At 47.6% G+C, this 16,974-nt stretch overlaps 2 protein-coding genes and 1 long non-coding RNA gene across 36 annotated transcripts in view; 1 reads left to right on the plus strand and 2 right to left on the minus strand.

Moving 5' to 3' along the window:
• The window catches only part of SCRIB (scribble planar cell polarity protein), a 116,886-nt gene extending 114,720 nt beyond the window's left edge, over positions 1-2,166 (minus strand). For 24 of the 27 annotated variants that reach the window (XM_040585380.1, XM_040585385.1, XM_040585399.1 and 21 more), the window contains exon 1: positions 1,934-2,165. In XM_040585380.1, coding sequence (XP_040441314.1) covers positions 1,934-2,095 — 162 coding nt within the window. In that variant the 5' untranslated portion in view covers positions 2,096-2,165. Of the gene's footprint in view, positions 1-1,933 lie in introns of all 27 variants that reach the window. The other 3 variants (XM_040585398.1, XM_040585392.1, XM_040585407.1) reach the window with 2 other exon arrangements.
• A 105-nt stretch (positions 2,167-2,271) lies between these two features.
• On the plus strand, positions 2,272-5,393 carry LOC121084197. Its single transcript, XR_005826630.1, has 2 exons — positions 2,272-2,626; positions 4,987-5,393. It is a non-coding gene; the product is annotated as an uncharacterized LOC121084197 (long non-coding RNA).
• Positions 5,394-12,439: 7,046 nt separating this feature from the next.
• Positions 12,440-16,974, minus strand: part of PUF60 (poly(U) binding splicing factor 60) — a 31,105-nt gene continuing 26,570 nt past the window's right edge. For all 8 annotated transcript variants that reach the window (XM_040585664.1, XM_040585663.1, XM_040585667.1 and 5 more), the window contains 3 exons: positions 15,468-15,603; positions 14,751-14,986; positions 12,440-12,875 (listed from right to left, as the gene is read on the minus strand). In XM_040585664.1, coding sequence (XP_040441598.1) covers positions 12,576-12,875; positions 14,751-14,986; positions 15,468-15,603 — 672 coding nt within the window. In that variant the 3' untranslated portion in view covers positions 12,440-12,575. The remainder of the gene's footprint in view (positions 12,876-14,750; positions 14,987-15,467; positions 15,604-16,974) is intronic.

Below are 16,974 nucleotides of genomic sequence, written 5' to 3' on the forward strand. Positions count from 1 at the left end.
AATGTCAGTATAAAATCTGCATTTATAATCCGGAAGATGCTCTTCAAAAGCTAAACAAAACCCAGAAGTATGTCAGTCCAAATGGGTTCAATGTAAAGACAAGGTAGGACTATGACTATTCAGCGGGATACGAAGGAGTTGAGCAGCACGAGAATCGGCAAGTTCACTGCAGGTATGTCGCAATTAGCCTCCTCTGCAGAAAAGACACTCATTCATAAGCCCCAACCAGCCTGTAACACATGTTTTCCAGTAGCTTGGGAAATATCCCCACCTAAAGTATAACAAGATCCCAAGCTACATGATAGAAGAGAGCTGATAAAGTATCATCCTAGTGTCTCCATACCTCAGCAACACGCCCTCAACAACTGAATCCCAGAAGCAGTCCGCCTCACAGTAGTGCAAAGGAAGACAAGCAGGAAAGGCAGAGAGAACACAAAAATACCAGAGAGCAAGAAAAAATATGCCATTTCTATACAAGTGAATCTGTTTAAGTAGGAATGCATAAATTGTACAGTTTAACAAACCAAACCAAATTATTTTGGCCTGAATCAAGAACGAGTTTTTGGTTTGCATGTTGGGTGGGTTTTTTTCCTCCAGATTTCATGGCAAATTTCCCAACATGTCAGTAATTCAACAAGAAACTTTAAAAGAAGAAATACTGACCTATTTCTCAATTTTTTCAGTAAAAAGGTGACGTAGTCTATATTCACTGACAAGCATCTATCCAAACAAGCTATGGTCAAATTCTCTCTCTATGGCACAAGTAATAATTAATTATCGTTTTTAAAATGGTACAATTTCTACAGGGGATATGTGGTAAAATTTCCTCCAGAATATCCTACAGACCAGCAAAGCCTTAAGGCCTTCTCCCTCCTGAGATGCTGGTTCGCATTCCAGTTCTTTTTTGCAGGACCTTGTACTCCAGATTACACAGTACAAGAGGCACATCACGTCCTTTCGGTTCCTGCTAAAAAGTACTTCAGGGCCCAAACACAAGAGCTCGGCCATTCCCGAGACTCCTGCCTTGTGAAAACAAACCCTTTGGGAGCCATAGATGTCTGGGTCGAGCCGGCAGCTGTCTGCAGAGATCTCCAGTCCTCTGCATCTACGGAGAAACCGCGCCTGCAGCGCGGTGCGTGGCAGCACACTAAAGATTTTAGTACCTCTACGGATTTATGTATCTCTGCACGTTACCTGTGCAGAGGGCTCTGTGGCTCAACAAGATCGTGGCAGAAGTTGCGAGCACAGGCGGAAGCCCCAGGTAACAAGCATAAAGCACCTCTTTAATAAACTTGCTTGATACCTTCTGTGCTTTCGGGCTTAAACCCGAGCATTTGAACTGACGTTGTGCTTCGCTTAGCAGCACGCCCGGCTCGTAGCGCCGCCGAGTCGGGTAAAGCGTTTTCCTTCGGCGGGCAGGGGACCCGCCCCCGCAGCGCCCCGCACCCCGCTGCCCAAACCCGGGGCTCCCTTCCCGCGGACAGCCGCAGCGGGCCAGCCGAGGGCCGCCGGTGCCCCCAGCCCACCCAGGACCCCCGCTCCCGCGGCGGGAAGCGCGGGGCAGCCGGCCGGGACTGGGACAGCCCGCAGCCGCGCTCCCCCGCCGAGGACGCGGGGGAAGGAGGCGCCGCGGGGAGGCCGCCGCCGGGAGCGGGGCCGGGTAGGCCGGGGCAGCGCCCGCCCGCTCCGCGCACGGGCCAGCGGGAGGCGGCTGCGGGGAGCAGGCGCTGGCGGCCTCGGCCGGGCGGCGGAAAGGGGCGGCCTCCCCGCCAGGCCGGACCGGGCTCCGCCGGCCTCCAGCCCCGTCAGGCCGGGCCGGGAGCGCAGGGCCGGGCGGCGGTCGCTCTCCCCGGGTGGCGGCGGGCCGAGGCCTCCAGCCGGGCCGGGCCCCGGCGGCGGGGCGCGGGAGGCCCACAGCGGGCCGCGGCCTCACCTTGGGCAGCTCCCGCAGCTGGTTGGCGTCCAGCAGCAGCTCCTCCAGCGAGCGGCTGTAGCGGTAGATCTCCTCGGGCACGGCCTGCAGCGAGCAGTGCCGCCGGTCCAGCGCCTCCACGTGCCGGTTGCAGCGCCAGAGCGGCGGCATGCACCGCAGCATCGCGCCGGGCCTCGGCCGCCAGCGGCTGCGGGGAGCGCAGGGGCGGGAGCCGCCGCGCCGGGAAGGGGCCTGCCCGAGGGAGGGCCCGGATGTGCGCGGCGTGGGGGGGAGGAGGAGAGGCGGGCGCTCTGGGCGGCGCGCCGCCCCTCAGGCCTGGCAGCCGCGCTCGGGCCCCGCCGCTCCCGGTCGGCTCCTGGGGCCGTGCCCCCCCCCCCCGCCCCGCGAGCGTCGCTGGGAAACGGAGCTCTCTCCCGCCCTGCCCCGCCCGCTGCTGAGGCGCCGGGAGCAGCCGCCGGCCCGACAGGCCCCGCAGGCCGCGGTCAGCCCCAGCCCTGGGCGCGGTGGCGGCTGCCGGGCCCGGGCACACGGCGCAGGCGGCTCCGAGGGCAGCGCTGCTGCTGGCCCCCTCCTGCCGCCGGTGCCGCGCCTGCGGCCGAAACCAGCCCGGCGCCCGCCGGGAGCTCTTCGGCCAGGGGAAGGAACGTCCAGAGGGAAAAATAACCCCGACTCTGTGACACAGCAAGAGCTGCGGTGGGCTCCCGAATAAGTTCCAAGCGCAACGCGCTCTTAACCGGATAACCAGCCTGTGGGGTGAGGCATCGTTAGGAAAATACTTTGAAAAAAGCTAGTGCCGCTGTGTAAAGTTCTGTGAGGCACCAACATTCCTCTTTTAAGAAGAGTGGTTAGACTAAAGATAATACACGAAGGGAATCAGAAGCGTGACGTAGGTTCTCGATGAAGGGAGCTCAAATGGTGACTGCAGACATGACTGTGAGCCAAGGGGGACACAACAGGGGTTTATAGAACAAGTGCTGCAAAAGGAGAAATAGAGAACCGCGATGTACATCTCCCCACACACATGGCAAGGCACGATCACGACAGACCGGGTTTAAAAAGCACAGGTGCTTTGGTTCTGGGACACATCGCCCGGGACGCTGCTTCACAACAAAGCACAAGGTCCAAAGTAAGTTGCCGCCTCAAGTCACCCACAGGGCAGCACAGTCCTCCTTGCTCTCATCATGTATTGCTTGCGCAGTTTCCTGGTCTCTTAATCACTCCCTTGTTTTTTGCCCAGTTATTACTGCTCATTTATCACCTCTTAATTTCCCACCTCCAGCCCAGCTGTGTCACCCAGCCATCTCCTCTCCAAACAAGAGTCTTTCTCCCAGCTGTTTTTGCCTTGCACAAGAGGCCTCCACACCAGTTCTCAAGGTGGATGTTTAACTCGCAGTAAAACTTGGAGAGAGAAATTGTTCATTCCTCAGTGTTTGAATGTGGCACCTCCTCACATGCACGCTTGTGTGCCACTCTGCCCATCACCCCGGGAACAGCCTTAGACACCAGCCAACCCAAGGCAGCACGCAGGCTCCTTCTATATACTCTGCTTTCCTCATACTGCAAGAGTCAGAAATATTTCTGCAACAAATAGAAATGAAAACTGACTAATAGCTGAGTGACGTTAAAGAGTGAGGCACTGGCACTCATGAAAAGCAGGAGGAGGTGAGAGTTAGCTGGGCAACTGCACGGCCTTTCAGCTTCACCACTGGTAATGGGCAATGGCTGTGAAATTCTGAAGGAAGGATTTTTAAAAAACATTTGGGTTTATTAGTCTTTTATTTGCCTCCCTTGCAGCATATTCTATAATAGAGAAAGCAAAAGTACTAGCTAGTGTAAATGCATCAGTTGGTGTAGTACCCCAGCAGAAATCACAAAGGTAGCTAGGAAAAAACTGGGGGTGAATACAGGACCTGTAAAACAGATGGTGAATCAGCCATCAGGGAGTAGAAAGATGAGATTTAAATTTTAAGACCAGCTCTAAGCGTTTGTACCAAAATGTAGGAACATCCCAGCTATGTTTCCTAGAAAATGGAGGTGCAGCACAACAAAGCACAAACTGTGATATACTTGGAAGACAGTTTCATTAGTAGGTCTCCCTACATTTCAGAACAACTGCAAGGTTACATCAGAGACAAAGAATGAGAATTTCAGTTACGCATAGGGCTCGCAGGTTAGGCTTGAGGTAGGAGAAACAGAAACAATTCACCCAGCACAGAAAACAACACAGAAAGGGTGTCTGTGAGGGAGCTGAAGCTACAAGGGGCGTTTGGATGGATCCAATGAATATAGCAGACAGGTAAGCAACTGATCACATAGGTACCTGTAGACATCTGAAATGCCTCTTTTCAGGTCACTTACAGTTCAGGAAAAAAATTAGCTTATATTGCCTACAATGAGACTAGCTACCAGAACCATCGTGACTGAGTAACTGAAAACTCTTAAGGAAGGAGATTTTATAAATTTGATTCATTTAGGCTACTAAAACACTAATAATTGCAAGAAATCATATTCTGCGAAAGTACACAAATAAGGGTAAAAAGAAAACAAAAAAAGACCCATCAAAACTAAATTAAGATGTTTGTACAAGAGCAGGTATGAAACCGATTGCTAATGCTAGTAGGTCTCCAGCAAGTTGGGAAAAATCTGTCAGTAAAGCTCAGCATTTGTTCTCATGTACTCTGCACATCTTCCCAGTGATAACTTCACCTTGAGACTATTCTCAAGGGCTCTGTAAGTGGGAAGAAAATGGTTTTACTGAAGAGTTCAGATCTTCAAGTTAAAAAAAAAAAATAATCTGTAAAGCCTTTGAGCAATGGAAGCTATTCAACAGCAGCTACCTCAACAGGATACCTGTTGTAAGCTCGCAGTTTTGGAAGCTCTGAAGGCATCTAACATTGCTCATCTTGCAAACCATTGAGAGATGGAGATACAGCTCCATTTTCAAGAAATCAGGGATTTGATGTGCTTTTCTCTGAAAATCATCTTCCCTACTTGTTCAAGAAGGAAACTGGATTTTCTGTTTAAGCTTCTCTTGCTCTGTCCATCTGTTACAGGTGCAGCACTAAACCAGCTCCGCCTCCCACACGCTGAACTGCTGTCAGGGTTTTATCATCCCAACACAGGAAGGATCTGATGCTGAATCAGTGCTCACACACACACACACTGACTTGCAAACCAAACTGAAGATAAAGTTTTATCAGAGATTACTGGAAGAGTCCCATCGCTGCCTTGTTCCCAGCCCTGTGTGGTGCCGCCTTAATTTGCAGGACTGTTTCTGAAACAACCAGTTTTCTGTGACCAGATTTACTATACTTGAATGCTTACCTGCTGCACAGCAGACATTGCATATAAGAACAGCATTCCTCTGCCCTGCAGTGCGTGGAAATTCAAGCCACTCACGTTTTCACTGGAAAACTGCACCCTATTTGCCATGCAGTTTCATTAAATTTATTTTTAATAATTTTATTATTATTATTATTCATTATCATTAAATATATCATTAAATAAAAAAACCCAAAAGGTTCATTGGGAAGCTTGGACCTAGAGTGTGTCCTGCAAAATAGCCAGACAGCTCTTTCTGTTGCAGACCACTGCCCTGGGCCAGCTGATTTTGCCAGTACTCTCTTCCTTCAGACTCAGAACCTCCCTAGAACATTGGCTAGATCTGTCACCCGTGAAGGCACCTAGAACAGCTTCAGTGGGAAGTTCACTGAAACAGGCCCGGAGGGAAAAAACCTCTTTTCTAGAAGCCCCAAGTACTTCAGCTTCCTAGCCAGCTGGGGGAGGATCAAAGACAGCGGAAGGAGCAGAGCTGCATACAAAGGGCTCTGACAACACTCTTGACTACTTCAGTGGAACTTGCATGGATTCTGGGACGAGAAGTTCACAGAGTCCAGTGCTGCATGGTGCCTCAGAATGAGGATTTAGCTAGTGGTGTGTGAGGTGACATCCTTCTGTTTAGGAAGACCCTCACCTGTGAGTTGTTGGCATCTGAAGCACAGTCATTCCACGTTTGCCCCTGTTCCCTGCATGGGCCACCGCCTTGGGCAGGATGCGCCCTTTGTCTGAAACAGTAGAGCTGTCACTTAGCCCAGGTCCACTTGGTTTATTGTGTAGGCAGCAAGGACTGGGCATTGAATGAACACATAAAAACCTCAGGTGATCCGGTTCCATTTATGGAAAATAAATAACCAATTGGCAAGGCAGTTTTATTTACACCAGGGAAAAGACTGCCAGGGTGGAAGAAGCTGGGCCAAAGGCAAAAGGAAGATCCATAGCTTCAAGGCTCAAGCTCTTCTGCACCAGTCCCCAGGAATTAGAGGTTAGATCCAAGAGAAAATTAAGGTACAAAAACCCCCAGTGCAAAATGCATGTGTGAGAGAGACCGACCTTTGCCAGCAGCAGCTGCACCAGGTCTTTGCAGGAGAGAAGTATCATCACTGAGAGGTCTGACATCAACAGGAACAGAAGGGATAAAGCTGAAGCTCTGCTTTGGGATCTCTCTGTGAGAGATCCAGGCATGGATCATCAGGAAAGACTGACAGACTGCTTTAATATTAACACTCCACAAACCTGCCAGTGAAGAGTCTGGTAATTAGCTCATCGGTGCAAAACAAAACAAAAACAAAACACCCTTGGCTGTAAATTCAGGTTATTTCAGCTACCCTTGTGTTTAGCTAGAGATAAAGGGCTACTGTCTTAGAAGCATTAAAATTAACAAGCCTTCTATAGTACTATTAAGCCCTCTTTTCCTGTTAGGCATGCTTTTCAGAAGGATGGGGCAGTCATGCCTGTGTTACCAATACACAGTCCTGTCACCAATAGCCATAAAAATGGAGATCTACACAAGAGGCAGCACATACAGGAAAATGCTGACAAATCAGGGTTTTACCTTATTCATACTGAAAGTTGGCCTGTTTACCTGGAATGGAGATGATGTGGACAGAATCTGTCCAAGTTCCAATGAGATACTGAAAAACCTTGTGTTACCTATTTTGCTTCAGACTGCTACGTCCCAAATTATTTGGTCTCTTCCTGCTCATTTACTCTGCAGAAATACACCAGTAACCCAGTAACCCACAGGATTTACAGAATTTAAACTCGTACACAAGTCAACAGCAGGAACTAGACAAATAACAGCATTCCACGGGGTTAAGGCCCTGAAATGTGAGGTCCAGGGCCAAAGAAAACACCAGCAGTATGCAGCTCTAATTAGGTGCATATATGCAGAATTTAAGCTGGCGATTAATGCAGAGGTACCCATGCTTTTGTCTTTACTCCTACCAGATCCATGCCGCACCTGAAGACATCTGTGCTTTCCAGTTTGCTAAGAAAGCGTGACACAAAATACAACAAGCATTCGAATCTAAGGCAAAGGACTCAAGACAAAGTGTTTCAAATCTGGGGTAGGTAGGGTGGGGAGAAACAGGAGCGACAGGTAAAGGAATGGACTGGAACCAGTTTAAGGTGAATTCAGATGAAAGTCTCCTGGAATCATAAAATACCTGACTGAGCTTACTCAAGCGCCCGCATCTATTGGGGGCGAGACTGCAAGCCTGGTTTTTCAGGGAAGCAACCCTGTTAGAGGTAGGAGAGACATCTCAGGAGGGAGCATCGGTGCAGAAACACGCAAGCTCTTCTTTCCCTGTTTACGCGGAAATGATCCAGTTTAAAAAATTGAAAGCAAATCCTGCACAGCTGGTACCATGCTTCTGCAGCGTAGTGTTTTTCTCACCTCCACTTACATTATATCCTCTAAAAACAGTGTCTTCGGGCTTACAGGGAAGGCCCCCAGTCTTACGAGAGCTGAAGTTTCTGACCCCTCTGCTGACAGGGAACCAGAGAGGCAGAGTCAAGAAATGAAGGCCCATAGAGAGCAGCAGCCTGTTGGCCTCTACTTTCCACCAATGCTGTTTCCATTAGGGATTAGAAAAGTTGAACTCCTTACTGGTCAGGCCGAATCCGTAATCTCCAGCACTCGTGCAAAGAGGTTTCATCCTTCCTCCAAACATTTTTGGGATGTTTTCATTAAAACTCAGAGCCTCCTCTGACAGTTGTCATCAGATGAAGCTATTCAATAGTTTGTACAGCTGCACCCAAACAGTGTGCTGCCATAAATAAAGCAACAAAGCATCCCAGCTGCTTGGTTCTGTTTCTGTTCCATCAATTCTAGTACTAAGTAAGTTACACATGCTCTGGTTCAAGACATATATGGGCCTCTGTGACACACCACAGCTACCAGTATGATTATCATTATCAGCGTATCTAAACCTTCAGACAAACAATACAGGAAGAGAAATTTGGACAGGTTTAGACTTCTTGTGTCTTTCATGCAATTACTGCAGATGTGTGCCAGAATCTTAATGAGATGAGCACAATTCTGTCCTAATTTAGGGCTGCAAAAAAGTCTGGTTTTGTGGAGTCATGTGACAAGGTCTCCAGATGTTGAGGTTGCTTCTGCAAGCCGCCCACGGTTTTTAAATAACTCACCTCGAAGACCAATGCTGTCACAGAATCAACTGAGTAAGCCCTGCATAGATAAAACCAGCTGAAAACTCTGCACAGTGCTGTCCTTCTGTCAATAGGAAAAGCCTGAAAAAGCCTGAAGGTGAAGTAACTTGAAGACACTTTGTTACCCTGTCAGAAAACTGTTCAGACTACAACCATTTAAGAAGAGGAACATCAAGAAAGATTGAAGCCTCATAGGCTAATGCAGAGGTACCCATGCTTTTGTCTTTACTCCTACCAGATCCATGCCGCACCTGAAGACATCTGTGCTTTCCAGTTTGCTAAGAAAGCGTGACACAAAATACAACAATTGGAAGAATGTATCATTAAATGGGAGGTGGTGATTGCACAGACATCTCTGAAGCATCACAGAAGAGGCAACAGGGAAGGAATGGTGAGAGGCCATCAATAAATTCAGGGAAGGGTCCAACACCACCAGTGTTCTCAGGGACCAAGAACCTGCCAGTTTCTCCAAAGGGAGGCTGTGCCAGTGCGACTTTGTGCTCCTCCAGCGTCATCCTTTCAGCCACCAACAGCTTCAGGCCTCCACAGTCACCCAGGTTAACTATATGGATGGTGAACCCCTGGAACTTGCCCCAAGAGAAGAACACCACAACATTCAACACCACGCAGCGCACCCACCGATTATCCCCACTACCTTATCATCTTTCCCCGAGTTAGTTTTCCAAGCCAGAATCCCCTGCGCTGAATGAACCATTTCAAATTTAAACACAAAAAACCATCCACTCATGCCAAGCCCAACATGCTACTGACCTGCCACGCTAGCCTGCTGAATGTGCATTTCTATACCTGCTTCAAAATCCTAAATCATTATACACATACATTTGGCCTAAATCAGATTTCTGTTAAGGTATTTGGGTGTTGGACTAGATGACCTTTAAAGGTCCCTTCCAACCCAAACTATTCTGATTCTATGATCCCAGGGAAAAAAAAGCCCACCCTCATTAATTTCTACTTTTTTCTCCTTAGGTTATTTTGTTTGCCAGCTATTCCTAATCAATTTATTACATTCAATCCACACTACAGCATTTTAATTACAGTGTTGTACAATGCCAGATTTTAGATTGGTATAATCACAGAATCGGTTGGGTTGGAAGGGATCTTTAAAGATCACCCAATCCAACCCCCTTCCACCAGACCAGGCTGCTCCCAGCCCTGTCCAACCTGGCCTTGAATATTTCCAGGGACGGGGCAACAATCCCTGCTCTGGGCAGCCCATGCCAGTGCCTCACCACCCTCAGCATAACACATTTCTTCCTTGTGTCCACCCTACATCTCCCCCTTTCAGTGCAAAGCTGCCCCCCAGGTCCTGTCGCCCCAGGCCCTGCTAAAAAGCCCGTCCCCACCTTCCTACAGCCCCTGTAGGCACCGAGTGGCCACAGCCAGGTCTCCCCGCAGCCTCCTCTGCTCCGGGCTGAGCCCCCCCAGCTCTCCCAGCCTTTCCCCGCAGCAGAGGGCTTCCAGCCCTCGGACCAGCTCCGTGTCCCTCCCCCGGCCCCGCTCCAGCAGGTCCCTGCCTGGGTCGTGCTGGGGACCCCCGAGCTGGGCGCAGTGCTCCGGGGGGTCTCCCCAGAGCGGAGCAGAGGGGCAGAATCCCCTCCCTCGCCCTGCCGGCCATGCCGCTCGGGGTGCAGCCCGGGAGGCGGCTGGGTTTCCGGGCTGTGAGCGCACGTTGCTGGCTCACTGCCTTTTTCATACACCAGTACACCCGCAAGTCCTCTGCAGGGCTGCTCCCCACCCCACACCTCCCCCAGTCTGTGCCAGCAGTGGGGACTGCCCTCGTCCAGGTGCAGGGCTTTACACTTGGCCTTGCTGAACTTCATGAGGCTCACACTGGCCTACTCCTCAAGCCTGTCAAGGTCCCTCTGGACAGCACCCCATTCCTCTAGTAACTGTACCGCTCAGCTTGGCACAATCCATAAACTTGCAGAGGGTGCACTCAATCCCACTCTGTCATTAGTAGAACTATTGTGTAGTATCAGTCCCAGGCCAGACCTCTGATGGAAACCACCGATTACTGATCCCCATTTTGACATGGAGCTGTTGACTGCAACTCTTCGGATGCAGCCATTCAGCCAATTCCTTTTCCACCTAACAGTTCATCCACTAAACCCACCTCTCTCCAACTCAGTTACAAGGATGTTGTGGAAGACCATATCAAAGGCCACACAGAGGTCAAGACAGATGATCTTTTGTCAGACATTTGACTTGTCAAGATATTTATGAAGTTACTTTTGTAAAATATCATCTTGTCAGCCAAGAATTGATTGTACACAAAAATGTGTTGATTAACACTTAGGCTGTCATTCTTTAATCTGCTCTCCCCTTGCATCAACTTTTATCCACTTTGGTTTTTTAAACCGTCAACACCACAAGGAAACTCCCAGTGCGGTCTTTATACTTCTAAATCCAGAACAGGAACAAATAGTGGAAAATGGAAGCTGGACAGACTGAGGCACATAAGAGGTGTTTTGGTTTTCTTTAGTAGGAATAAAACCCTGGAACAATTAAAAACAGTGAATTTTCTCCTGCATCACAAACAAAAGCAGCAAAGCAGCTGGGCTGCATTGTGAACTGGGGGTAACTGTGAGCTACCAGGATGCAGTCAGAGGTCAATGGGACCACCAGTGCCATTGGATGATGCCTTTCCAGAACAGGTAAGAAAGGACAAATGCCACTATACATCTGTTCAAGCAGGTCTAGTCAACTACACTCAAGAAAAGGAAAATTAAGCTAATAAATTCAAAGAAGGGCTGCTAGGGCAGATGACTAGGGAAAGAGCAAGCTGATCCCAAGACTTCGACTCTCAAAACACAGGCGGAAAACAACAGGCTTCTTAATTTGTACCAGATATAAAAACAGGGAAGAAGAAAGGTTGTTTAAGTTAACACGCAATATTGGTACAAAAAGTGAACATAAATCAGTCATCAATAAAGTTAAATTGCAAATACAAATTTCTAACCTGCAACAGAAGAAAAGTAGAGTGTTTGAAACAAAATACAAAAATTTAATTTTAAAAACATCTCCAAGTTTAGAAGCAACCCACAGCTGCAGGCTCAACTCAGAATTCCCTGCTGAAGTTCCTTTGAGATGATTCCTCCTTCATTTGAATGTCTAAACTGATTTTCTTCAGATCTGTGCTGTGTACCAGTTATGCATAACAAGCAATGTAGTACCCCCTTATACACTTAAAATAATTAACATGAACTAATTCTGTTCCTACTCATTAGCTAGATACAAAGATTACTAAAATAAATGCATTTAAGATTTGTAAATATTACTAAACCTTTGAGCTCTCAACAAACTTGCCCCTCCTCCCATTTTCCTTTCAGGCATGGCATGTGTTCCGTATCACTGTCCACAGTACAAGGGCTAGATGTTTATTTCATAAATGCACTTTAGGAGCTACACATCAACACTACTTGCACTCTCAACTCAGCTGTGATGCCTGCAGCCTGACTTGCTATTCCCGTTTTGGCACATTAAGGAAGGATCAGTAAGGGTAACTCTGATCCATCACTAAAAACGTGAGGTCCAAACTATGGTATCGGAATAAACACGACATGAACACTCTAAAAAGGTGCAGCATGTTCAGTTCTGGGCTCTGACTCACATTTGGGCTCCCAAGTCCAAGCTCAACATGCAGCTCCTCAGTAGGAAGGCTCCCTCCCAGCACCACCCAAGCTACCCTTCTCGTTGTGAACCCAGCAGCACCCTTAGGTGCTGCTGAAATACTTTACAAAGAAACTCCCTCCTCCATTCCAACCGTTTACAGCCCATCTCTGAAGAACACTGCTATTCCAGCCCCTAAAAGGTGGTGACCTGAGTGTTTCTGAAGTGACCACAGTGTAACACAGGAGCACAAGCAGCAACCCCTCTTCAGGCTCTGGCCCCGCTCTTCCAGGCGGATAAGGCCAGACCCATGCCAGACTCAGCTGACAAGACGTCAGCCCCTTTAACACACACACAGATGCACACTAGCTTTCTTTGCGCTTTTATCCAAACTACAAGTACATCACAGAGATCTGTGCCCACCCTGGAGCATTCTTTACACATGGCTTAAAAAAAGACCAGACAGGCAGAGGGGGCAGGGGCAAAGTCTTTCAAATAAAGTTCATGCTGACAGGTCACTGTTATCAAATCTCTCCTGGTCATACACCTCTGCTACCACCTTTCTTCCTGCAAACCAGCGCCCGTTCAGAGCCTGAATGGCTTTGTGTGTCTCTGAGGCCATGGAGAACTCCACAAAGATCTTGACAATGATCTCCGCATCCTCCTCTTCTCCTTGCTTCTCCTGGTAGATGATGACCCTGTTTACAGCCCCAAATTTGCCACATTCTTCTGTCACTTCTCCCTCTAGGTCATCATCAATGTCCTTTGGATCCACCATGTTGCGAAGCACCATCACAGTGGACTGCAGAGAGAAGGGATAAGTGAATTAATACACCAAAGAGGCATCGAGATTAAATTTGCAAAGCCACATCAGACTATGCAGCATGCCCGAGCACCACCAGATATTCAGTGCTATATCATTACCACATATTCCATGAAACCAACCATGTCTCAGGTTCTCAGGCATAAACTAGTAAATTTTTTTTCCAGGCACTCAGAGCACCAATGTCTCAGTCACTGCCAGCTATGCTGTGGCTGGCCTCGGTCAGTGGGTCACGTCTTGTGCTTTTCTTAGACACATCTTTGAAGCACAAGTGACTTGCAGACCTCTTTACTTCTCGTGCTTTTGCTATCCAGTTATATTTTGCTTTGTTATCTTCAGCATCACTGTCATGGGATTTTTTGGTTGGTTGGGTTTTTTAAGACTTTTTGTCATCTCTAAAGCAGAAGGATTAACCAGGTCTTTTACAGCTCTGACAACTGATGGTTGACCAGGTACTTTCATTACAGGGAATAACAACATACAAGTCAAAGAGCACCAGCAACATACCTCTGCTACGTATTGCCCTTTTGCGACTGAGCACCTCTCCGTATCGCAGAATGGTTGAGCTTGGAAGGGACCTCTGGAGATCACCTGGTCTGAGCTCCCCTGCTGAAGCAGGGTCACCTAGTTGCCCAGGACCATGTTCAGATGACACTTCCAAGGACAGGGACTCCACAACCTCTCTGGGCAGTCTGGTTTTGTGCATTACACCCAGCTCTGCCACATCCCTTCCTCCCAGCTCTGGCCCTGCCAAACATCACCGGCTAGCAGACACATTTTTTCAAGCTCAGTATCATTTTAAAATTCTCGTTCCAGTTCTTATTCACATGTCTGTATAACTGCTTCTAAGGGCCCACTAAAAGAACAGCAAAACCAAAAGGGTACTTAGAGGTTGAGAATGCTAGGAAGCTTTGGGAAGGGTGTAGTTTAAGACTCTTCTGACATTGCTAAACTTTCTTCACACAATGAATTGGATTCTTTGGGAAAGGTACTTGTGACAGAGGAAACCTGGCTGCTAGGTCAGAAGCCCAAAGATGTATTTAATTTTATGTACCTTTTCAAAGTAAAGGAGAACACTTACTAACTCATCTGTGTCCTCCCTTATGAAATGCATGTCAGCATTATCCCTATTTAGCAAACAGAGAAGAAACATTGTGGATTCAGTGTCAAAGCTCAGGAAATCTGCGTATCAGACAGGAAATTCAATCACGCACAGGAACAAACCTCTGGTCATGCCTGAACAAGAAGCCCAATGAAATTATCGATACAGACCCTTCCAAGACACCCACCTTTCCACCCCACCACCCCCAAAAAAAAATATCTGTAAATCTGTTTAGTGTTCTGACTTTTTCCATCATTCATTCTTGTCCTCTTTCTCACTAACTTCTGTGAAATTTTGTTTTTATAAATACCTCAGAATTCCATCCTGCAATAAAAAGTTGTGGGGAAAAGGTGGATTCAGTTTGGAATAGACAGCCCCTCACCATGTGCCAGTATCACTTCTTTAATTATAAGCCAAAAGGCCACGATTGTTTGCTTTAATGATGCTAAGTAAACACACAGTTTAATCAGACACCTCCTAGCCAAGCCTCTTCTGGCCTAGTGACTGGTGTGAACCTTCTCCGAGAACTCCGAGAAGATGCTGAAGACAGATGAAGAACCATCACAAGCGGCACACAAGCAGGCAGTCTTTGTAGTTCCACATGAGCTCTGTGGGGTACCTACACCATGCGCTGCAGGAAGCCTGTACCGCATACAAACCCGTGCAGCTATACCACGTTAAGACAGGTCGAAACTTAGTAGCCTGACATACTGACAAATGGAACCAGCTCACGGCAGTCACACTGCGCTCACCTCCTGTTTACGAAGCAATTTCTGCATCACCATATGACGGGCGCTGCTGCCAGATATGCTCATGTGTTCCTGTTCACTCAGCATCTCTGGCCTCTCCGACTCCTGGAATACCTCCTCCTCTTCCTTCTCCTTTTTGACCTCCATCAGGCCCAGTGCTGGGGGACTGGCCAGGATAGGATTCACAACTCCCACTTGTGGAATAGTGACAGGAATGGGAGGTCGGGCAGGGGTTACACCTGTAAGAGTACAAACTCTGTAGCATAAAGGAAACAAACTGATGTTCTGCAACATTTGAGTACATATCGGTCAGCGACAAAGAGGATTGCAGAATCTAGATGGTTTTATTTGCTCTGCACCAGTGACAACCAGGGAGACATAAACAGTAACTTAGCATACCGCATATAAGTGCCCAATACACACATCATATACCTGCCTAGAAGGGAGACAGAGTGCAGGATTTTGCATGGAGTAACATTTATTCTGATTTTCACTCAGCATACAAGGCATTTCTGCTGTGAAGTTCATGTCCCTGTCATGTCTATTACATACTAAAATAAATTCCTGTGTCACTGCAGAAATAAAAAAAACACCAAAAACAACTCTTGACAAAGCAGGGCAAGGAGGAGGATTTCAGCTTCAAATTCTCCTTAGGTGTGACCCCAGCTACAGAGAACCGTGCTTTGTAACGGGTATAAAAGCGACAAAAAGTAAACATACCTGTAATGACTCCCGGTGCCTGTGCTGCCATTACAGCCTGTGGCAGCGCCCCTAAGGGCTGGGCCAGAGTCAGTGCTGGAGAGACCAGCCCAGGGGTTGCCAAAGTACCAAGAACTGCAGCTCCTGCCACCGCTTCCTGCAAGACACACACACACACACAAACCCAACCAAAAAACCAAACACACACAACCAACAACAACAAAAAAACAAAAACCAACACACGTGTTAATTCTGCATCAAGTTGTCATGCTATGGCTCTATTCAGCTGAGACTCAGCTTTTTTCACATCTAAGAAATACCAGATACATAGATTGTGAAGGTCTGAGCTCTCCAGTGCTACTGTAAAAGAAAGTAGTATGCCACCCAGCCCACCAGAGAAATGCAGAAATTAGGAGAAACCAAGCCTTGGAAGAAAAACATTCTCTTTCAACACAGATTTCACCCATCCTCTGAAGCTGCTAGGTCAGTTACTGAATTAAAGACACTACGGGATTCAATACACAGTTTGAAAGATGCAGGCAATTCCAGAGCAAGAGGAATCTCTACTTGTTTCCACCTTTTACACCAACAAAGCTTCTCACTGATGCCAAGGAATATGATCCATTTAAGACGACTGATGGGAACTCCCATCGCACATTTCCCACTCCCTCTGATGACAGCAGCAGGGCTCTGGGGCCATGTGACAAACCAGATGAGGGAACTCTTACAACTTCAGGTTTTCCCAAGCTTCCAGTTTTTCCTTTCTGGTGGAAGATTAATCTTTGATTCAAGGAACGCTGTAGTCAAAAACACTACTGCAAGCACAAGGGAGAGCACAATACTATTATTTTCAAAAGCTGCACACTTTTAGATCAGCTTAACCCAAAAGTCCTCTCTCTCTAGTTTTCCTTCAGGTGCAGACAGCAACACAGCACTGAAACTGGCCATCACCATCACAGCAACTGCAAACAATTATCACATTAGTACATTTCTCAACAAAACAACCAACTTTTGCCACCATTTTACTGCTCCTGAACTTTACCACTTGTGATGACTGGAAAAACTCTTCAAACTTCTGGCCTTGATAACTGAAACATTTTATAACCACTTCCTTTTGTTCATGTGATCTGCATCTCTTCTCCCATCCCATTACCTACTTGCCTCCGTACCAACTGTACTTGAGCAAAAATCCGATGCACTTTTCAGCATTCTTCTACAGTTACACCAAGCCAAACCTGTTTTCTTCCTGCGTATCAGGCTTTCCAGTTCTCCTAGTAACTGCAGTACTTCTCTACACCTTCTATAACCCAAATAAACATCCTGACTCTAGATGACCAGAATCAAACAACATTTGAGATGAACACCTAGTTTAATGACAAAACACTTCCATAAAACTACTGAAAATAATGTGCCTAAAATATACCCTAAGATCCAAATATTCCAGGCTATTATAATAATGATTTAGTTACCCAGATCCCTCTCTTCCTTGCTTTCATGTAGCTCCTATAAGCCCTGACACCTTGGAGCA

This window comes from Falco naumanni, chromosome 3 (assembly GCF_017639655.2).
Source record: "Falco naumanni isolate bFalNau1 chromosome 3, bFalNau1.pat, whole genome shotgun sequence".
Taxonomy (NCBI): Eukaryota; Metazoa; Chordata; class Aves; order Falconiformes; family Falconidae; genus Falco; species Falco naumanni.